Source organism: Rhineura floridana, chromosome 16 (genome assembly GCF_030035675.1).
Source record: "Rhineura floridana isolate rRhiFlo1 chromosome 16, rRhiFlo1.hap2, whole genome shotgun sequence".
Taxonomy (NCBI): Eukaryota; Metazoa; Chordata; class Lepidosauria; order Squamata; family Rhineuridae; genus Rhineura; species Rhineura floridana.
The window spans coordinates 30770698-30779495 of record NC_084495.1 but is presented as its reverse complement, the minus strand read 5'-3'; the positions used below and the strand labels follow the sequence as shown (position 1 = coordinate 30779495).

Sequence of the window (8798 nt, the reverse complement as noted above, 5' to 3'; positions counted from 1 at the left end):
AGTTAACTATTTTTTCAGTTTTTTATTATTCATACACTACATAAAGTAAAAGCTTTATCCAAGGGTAGTAAAAAATCCCAGCAAACTTTGTGTGTTTTTTAAAGTTGCAAAGTAATGTACTTTTCCTTGTGCCCTCATTGAAATTCAAGGGCAATATGTATGCTGTTATGATGCATATTTTAAGACAAATGTTTGGTAAGCTTTGTCCTAATTTCTCCTGTTTAGTGAAGATGTAATAAATGCTGCTCAGTTTAGTACCTTGTCCTGTCATTATGATCTCGTTTGCTAGGAAACCAGAGTTCATTTTGTGATGTCACACCTGCACAAGATAGGTCTCATTGTGATGTTCTAGAACTCCTTATTGAAGCTCTCTACAAGCTAGTATCATTTTTAATAGGCCTGCTGCTGCCTTATCAGCATGGTTTTGACTAATAGTGTAAATGGCTACAGCTGAAAAAAATTATCAGAGTGAGAAGAGAGAATTGGACATGGACCTTCCTGCTGCACAGACTCAACACTTTTCAGCTGAAGATGAAATGGTTCATTCTGCAATCTCAATTTCATCTACTCCGATGCATGATAAAACAGCAGCTGGTGACTCTACCTTGAGGTCTATGATAGAAGAGAATGCTTTTCAAGCTTTGAATGATGGACCCTGGGCAAAAAGACCACGGCTTGCTCTTTGTGATGATGGTTCTCTTGAAGACAATGATTTTCTATCCCTCACCTTCCCAAAAAAACTCTGGAAAATTGTTGAAAGTGATCAGTTCAAATCATTGTGGTGGGATGATGATGGGAATTGTGTGGTGATTGACGAAGAACTTTTTAAAAAGGAGGTCCTGGAAAGGAAAGGACCACTGCGCATTTTTGAAACTGACTGTATGAAAAGCTTCATTCGTCAGCTCAATCTCTATGGCTTTAGCAAGATGAGGCAAAATTTTCAAAGATCTGCTTCCCTTGTCGAATTTTTAGCAGAAGAAAAAGCTGCTTACGCATTTAGCAAGGTAAAATCTTGACATGGTTTTTAAATGGCAGAGATTGCTTAAAGTTCATAGACTGCTTGCCTTTAATAAAGTGCAAAATCACTAAAAGTGTAAACTGTAAACTAAAAACTAAAAGTAAAAAAATTGTAAAAGAATAAAAGCATAGGATGGAAACAGGTAGTTGAGGGAATGGCAAAAATAGGGAATATTGAGCTGCTTCAAGGCCAGGAGAGATAATGGGGGCTTTTCAGCCTTAAGCAAACACAACAGAGAAGCTCCTATGTGTAGTGTTACTAATTAGTTAAAGTAAGTAGCGATTGCTTTTTCCTTCTCCCAAATACAACATGAAGTCTACTTCAAAGCTCTTGCTAGCTATTATTTTTAAAGCTGCTAAATGAATTTAAACAAAGTGTTAATTTCATTGTCATGTGAATTAGATAAATTCATTCAAGCTGGGACTGGCAAATCCATTGAAACCTAGGATAATCGGATAATAAGCATCCTCACTGTTAAGTCATTCACAATGAACAATGCTAATAGTTTATTCTGTATCTGCCCTTATTCGCAAAAGCTTCCTACAAGGCCTCAGTGATGCTCAGCCAAGGCTACTCGTGATTCATATGGCAGCTTCTCAATGCTGACTGCAGTCTGTATAGAGGACAAATTTGAACGTAGCCTGTCAAGTATCCCTGTAGATACAGAAAACACTCAGGTGTATTCAATATAAAGAGAGAAGGGAAGCAAATCAAGATGTCTCTGTAAAGATTATTGGAGTAGGAAAGGTATGTTCAAAGTCACAAAAAGAAAACTTGTGTAGGATGTAGTCTCATAAAATTCCAGGAAGAGGTGAATGTTAATGACTAAATTAAGCAAAATAATTGACATGTCTTGATAAAGGGGGAGGTAAACTATGGGACCATATTGAGAAGAGAAAAAAAGGCATGAGAGTTATTTGAGCAAATGGAAATTGCTCAGGAATGTCACAGTAAGGTTAGTGCCTGTTCAGTGTGAGTGCTAAATTTAGAGCAAAACATACTGTGTGAGCTTAGTGATATTCACTATAACAGACTGCACAAAACTGCAGATTATTTAGACTGGATAAATGGAAGTTATACCCATGCATTTCAGAACACTTAGCTTTTTGCAGGGTGGATAATTTTATTTAGTTATTAAAATTTGTTATGCTAAAACTTTGTTGTGTATATTACAATTGGATGTGATTTTAAACCAATTTATTAAGATCTACACTTTCTCTTAAGAGTGTAGGATTCTTTCTCAAGCACATTGGAGATTATCTGTCTCAAAGTTAAGCACTTCTAAATTTCATTGATTTCAGCAGGAAGGATTTATAGTAGAATCGTATGGGTCTCCTATACCCTCCCAATAAAAGTGTGTATAAATGTATTACATACATCTCTCTCCCACTAAAACCAATGGGACATAAAAGCAATTTGGCATTTGAGTTAAAGCAGGGGCAAAAATGTAACTTCAGAGGTCAAGAATACTACATTTTGGGATGTATCAATCCTAGTCCTACAAGTAGAGTAGATCTATTGAAATTAATGAACATGACAAAACTTAGTACTATTTAGGTCAATGGGTCTTCTCTGTCTTAAAACTGAGTTGGATACAACCCATGGCATTTATTCAAACTGACAACCAAACAGCACGAACATTTACCTTTTGTATGACTGAGGAAAAAACACGCCCAGTAACTACCAGACCTTATATCAGGAATGTTCTGGGAACTTCATTTTCAAATAAATGATGCTAAGTGTCCTTACATAAAGAAAAGGTAAATGTGTCCCTGCACTTGTGCGAGTCGTTTCTGACTCTTAGGGTGATGTCTTGCGACGTTTACAAGGCAGACCACGGAGGATCCTTACATAGGCAAAGAGAAATCCCTTAGTTTCACAACTGTTCCCTTAAGCAAATATAAATTCCGGAGTACAAAAGGGATGTGGGCTACATGACCAGGTAAAGGTAAAGGTGTCCCCGCACTTAAAGTGCAAGTCGTTTCCGACTCTTAGGGTGACGTCTTGCGACGTTTACAAGGCAGACTGTATATATGGGGTGGGTTTGCCAGTTCCTTCCCTGGCCTTTCTTTATCCCCCAGTGTATGCCAGGTACTCATTTTACTGACCACGGATGGATGGAAGGCTGAGTGGACCTCGACCCCTTTTACCGGAGATTCAACTTCCTCCTTCCGTTGGAATCGAACTCCGGCCGTGAGCAGAGCTTCGGCTGCGTTACCGCCACTTACCACTCTGCGCCACGGGTTTTTAATATACTTCTGCCTATAGTATAAAAGCTCTAATGTCGTTGCAAACTAATATGGTCCAACCAATTAATATGTGTACTTTTTCAAGAAATATACAAATTAAAGCAGCGTTGGCTGGTGCCCATTAGAACTGGTGGGGTGGAAGGCATAGAAACCAATAGTAAGTGGAGCCAGGACCAATGCCAGGCAGCACCAACTAATTCTAGTTTTGTCCCCATCCTCCTCCTCGCTGAGTTCTACAAGGACAATATTAACAGCAAGGAGGAGGAAGCTGAAAAGTGGTGCCACCCCCTGGACTGGTTGTAAATAAGACAGGCAGGTGGGTGATGGCTGAGGGCAGGATGTTGGTGGGGCAATGCTCCATTCACCCTAAAGGGCCAGCCTCCACTAGCTACAGGTTGCCTATGATATTGATGCCTAATATCTTTTTGGGTAGGAACCTAATGTGAAAAACCTACATTCTCGTTTTTAAGGGTGGATTCCTCAGAACAATGCATCAGCTCCCTTTGTCCTTTCTAAGCTCTTAGCTCATTCAGCAGGATCTGTACTCAAGTTCTGAAAACATGTCCTGAAAATATCTCCCTTAGCCATGTCTGTTTTTATTAAACCATTAAAATGTGTAATGCTGACTACGTGGGCCTTTAAACCCCTTCGTCCTTTTGCAGTACAATCTATGCCAATTTCCATGAACTGTCTCAATTCATAACTATAAGATTAGGGAAATGAATAAATACACATGTAGGATTTGAAATGATCCCATATTTCTGGACCATTGCATGAAAATCAGGGTAGAATCTTTAGTTTTGCATTGCTTTGCTATCACATTTGTCTTTGAAAGCTTAAGTTAACTCCATCTCTTCTGTTTTTATTCTAGTTACAGTTCTACCATAACCCAAATTTTAAGAGAGGTTGCCCTCACCTTCTTGCAAGGTGTAAGAGAAGAGTTGGGATCAAAAATACACCACCCGTTGCTTTCTCTTTAGACGAGGACTTCAGTGAAACCTGCCTGAAGAGCAGGTCGAGAAGCCCAGAAGATCTGGGACTTGCTTCTAGGGAGAATAACTTCCTTGCAGCTTCCCCAAAGGACAAAATGCACAAATCTGGACTCCGAAAGCCTACTGTGACTAAGGGCCTTGCTGGAGCAGCAGCCCGGCTGAGAAGTGGATATGCTGCTTCCCCTCCAACCTCTTTGAGGTCCTCTGAGCAAGCGGCACCTGAGGACAATGACAACAAAATAAACCAGCTTGCTCCTTTCCATCTGCCCCAGCACACCAACCATGCCCGAGTCAACACACATGAGATAGACTCTACCACCACCACATCCGCTACCTCTTTGTATCATGTCATACCTCCTGTGCCCAACAACCCCTTTGCACCAGTGATGGGGTTGCCAGCCTTCCCAGCCATGTACCCAGACTTATCAGCCATGCAGGCTCATTGGGCCAGTTTACTCCCGTTTTGTAATCCGTGGTTCTCTATGCCTATGATAGCAGCAGCTTCTGCCATTTCCATGTCAAGATCTTCCCATCATCATCGAACTCCTTCATACCACCATTGCCCTAATTGCAACTGTACTTCAAACACAACATCTGCTTCCAAAGGAGTTGGACCCAAAGCAACAGACTACACTGGTTACCATCGATGAAGCAGAGGGCAGACTGGAACAAATCCCCCTCCCCCTTTTCAAAACATGGGAACTCACAATGACGTGGACTGAAGAATAAACCTCTTTCTTCCCTTTCTTCCTGTCTTGTCTACCTAGGTTAACTTTTTGTATTTCATCACGGATGGATTAGAAGTAATTTGTTTTATACAATGGTCTAGTTGTGAAAAGTGTAGAATTAAGGGGAACATGTAGGATAACAGTTGAATCTATATGGGTTGTCAGCTTTGTTTACCTTATTTTAGAGTTCTATGTCTGGCATCTAACGGAATATTCTGAAGTAAGTGGATTGCAATCAGAAGTTCTGAATTAGCTGGGCTATACATTCCATGTAAAATAGATACACCTCAGGCTCTCCATGGCGCAGAGTGGTAAGCGGCGGTAACGCAGCCGAAGCTCTGCTCATGGACGGAGTTCGACTCCAACGGAAGGAGGAAGTCGAATCTCTGGTAAAAGGGATCAAGGTCCACTCAACCTTCCATCCATCCGTGGTTGGTAAAATGAGTACCCAGCATACGCTGGGGGGTAAAGAAAGGCTGGGGAAGGAACTGGCAAACCCACCCCATATATATGGTCTGCCTAGTAAGCGTCGCAAGACGTCACCCTAAGAGTCGGAAACGACTCGCACTTTAAGTGCGGGGACACCTTTACCTTTTATCATGATTTATGATGGGATGAGGAAAGAAAATGTGTGGCCAACATGGCTTTGAAAACTAGCTTGAGCTAAAAAAAAATGTGAGTAGCACTACAGCCAGGGATACTTATGCATGCTTAGTTTGGGAGAGGGCACAGTTTGAACCAGACACTTGAGCTGCATCTATCATCCAATTATGTCCTTTGTCATAAGTAAGTATTGACATGTTTTGTTAGATTTGCAATCTCTGCTGTGCCGGGTGACTCTCTGTATCCCAAGCTAGTCAAGGTAACAATCCTACAAAAAAAGATGACAAGTTCATAAGTTCACAGTAAGCATCTATTATACTATACAGTACACCGAGGGCTCAGCAGAGTCAAGGATAACCGCTATAAAACCAAGAGCAAAAGAACAAGTACTGGTCTCATTCATTTTCAAGAGACAGTAGACAACTTGTTAAATTAAATAATATGATAAAGGATGGGGTTGGGAGAAGAGGAAGAGTGAGTTAGCTCTTGTTCACAATCTCCAGAAGAGGGCAAACAATGGGATACTGCTACTATTTAACCTTGTGAAGTTTAAGGCAATGTCAGTGCATGTGGCTAAAGAACCCAGTTTGAGTTTGGTAAGTAAAGTCTTCTAAACTTAATCTTCTATTTATTATTACCCTCTACTGCATTTATAGTCATATTTATTGCTTGCTGAGCTCAGTTTACCAGATTAGTTTTGTAATTAAACAGGTCAGTACTTGCTGTGCTGAGCCTCTATTGTGAAGGGATCAAAGATAGGATGGTTAGAATCTCTGCTAAAGGTTTGGGTTTAGTTTGCTGGCCCTGTAGCTTGCTGGTACTACAAGGAGTTTAAAAAAAATCTTTTACTAAAATATGCTTGACAAAAAAACCCAAAACTCCAAGAAAATAGTAAACTAATGAATAGTATACAGCCTCTCCCCAACAATGTCTCTCACCCATAACTCTAGGCAAATACTTAGTACGACTTAGTATGACTGAGAAGCCAGCTCTGTCACTTAATAAAAAAAACTAGTGGCTTTTTGGAGCCAAGGAAGTTGTGGCATTCTCTGTTGTGCACTTGACATGTTAAAGTCACTTTATAAAGTCATCTGAGAAACTAGCTTGGTAGTTTTCAAAAGTTGCATTTTGCTTTACAGTAACAGCCTCATTCTTAATTCCTTTATCTGTTTAGTTTACACGACTGTTAACACATGCTCCTCTTTTTTACCTAGGATTGTGTACAGATGCTCAGTGATACAGAATTTACCAAAAACAGGTCCTAATGTGATGTAATAATATATTGTGTGTTCACTGTGAGGTGTAAAATACGTCTATAAGCTGCTGCACGGTTCTGTCATGGGACACAATTTCTATTCTAGATTCTAGATAACTGGGCAAATGTATGTGGACGATGAACAACAAATGTTTTGAAATAAAAACCAGTGCTTCTAATTAACCTACTTTCAGCAATATACTGTCTTGACATTTAGTTACTCCTTTTGTTTTGGAATATTTCAGAAATGCACTGGATACCACATTATATAAAAATTACAGTAATAGGGAATAAATTACGTAGTATTACTTGAGCCATAGATAATAATTTGTCATCTTAAAGGAAGAACAGTTGGTCTATTAAACCCTAACAACCATAGAATAACAAGCTTTAAAGATGCTTAGTATTACTCAGCATGAAGAGAAGGATGAAGATAATCACTTTTGAAATGCTTTATTTGCCAAGGATCACTTCATGAAGTTCTCTGAATTGGGAGCTGCAGAATGATGTAGCTCATTTTGCAGAGGAAAAAATGCATTGGGGGGCAGGGTAGTTCTAAAGCGGTACAATTCAAATGAATCTTAACTTTCTGTCCAGAGTTCTAAAACTCTCTCAGTACTGCCAACATTTTTAACAGTTTTCACACTGCATTTTTAGTATGCACATATAAAAACATAAATGTGAAATAGCCCAAAGAATATTTATCTAAAATGTTTATATCTTGCTTTATAGCCCTGAGAGGCTCTGAAAGCATCTTACAAAACATTCTCAGAATAAAAATCACATTCAAGTCTGATATCAGGAACAGAAATAACCTCCTGTGGTGCCAGGATCATTCAGGTGGCATTTCCTGTCCTCATCTTTGGATCAACCTTTGGGTTTTGCAGCAGAGCCCACTGCTGACCTCTGGGAAAAGGAAATAGGGCTGAGCAGCATAATTTAAACCAGGGATGGGGAACCTGTGGCCCTCCAGGTGTTGCTCCACTGCCAGCAGTCCCAGACAAGATGGCCAATGGTCGGGGGTAATGGAAGTTGTACTCCAGCAACATCTGGAGCTTCTTTTTGTAGAAGCATTGGGTGCAGAGCTTGGCAAAGTTACTTTTTTGAACTCAACTCCCATCAACCCAATCCAGTGGCCATGCTGGCTGGGGCTGATGGGAGTTGTAGTTCAAAAAAGTAACTTTTCCAAGCTCTGATTGGGTGGTATTCAATGCTAGTCCTACTCAGTGTAGACCCATTTAAGTTAACAAATATAACTAAGGGTCATTAATTTCATTTACTCTGCGTAGGACTTAGTTGAATACAACCCCTAGTACTATGTATGCCATTTCTCCCATGGATGGCAAGAAAAGGGCATGGGAAGCCAAATGTTAAAGGGACAATTATACTTATCAAGCAATGAATATTAGTCAAGTGCTTGGAGTGGAACAGAGTCTGAGTGGAGCCCTGAAATTAGTTTACTAAAAGCAGTGGAGAGAAAACCATGGTTCGAAGTCTTATAAAGGGTAGATCAGGGAAGGATTCAAGCAGAGGCAAAACTGATTGCCAGACCTGCTGCGAGTATACTGAGATATATGAAAGGGTGTCCATCACTGGAGACGGATATGAACAGGGTTGGGAAAACTTACTGCTTTTGTCAGCAAAGCCAATGGGATATGCCTGAATAGCCATTGCCCTCCCACCCTCAGTGTGCTCATTTCACATACAAGACTAGTAGGAATTCAACAAGTGCAGACTGGCCATTGATGAATCGCCACAATTAGGAAAGCAGCGACTAAACTGAATTGCTCTGTGTCCCTTGGCAAGGAGTTCTGGAGAAAAAGTGGGCAAAACCTACTCCTGAAGCTCCTGCTCACAGATTTTGGAGTGCAGCTGCCTTAAGGCTTACCAGGACTTCTTCTTTTTGCATTCTATGCCTAGGGGCATTTATTTGAAGGATTTTTACCCTGCCCT

The 8798-nt window shown here is 40.4% G+C and overlaps 1 protein-coding gene across 1 annotated transcript; it reads left to right on the top strand.

Annotated features, from left to right (window-relative positions):
* The first annotated feature begins 440 nt into the window (after positions 1–440).
* On the top strand, positions 441–4909 carry LOC133371419 (heat shock transcription factor, Y-linked-like). Its single transcript, XM_061598833.1, has 2 exons — positions 441–1004; positions 4139–4909. Exons 1-2 carry the CDS (start codon positions 441–443, stop codon positions 4907–4909), a joined length of 1335 nt encoding a protein of 444 aa, XP_061454817.1.
* The last annotated feature ends 3889 nt before the right edge of the window (positions 4910–8798 follow it).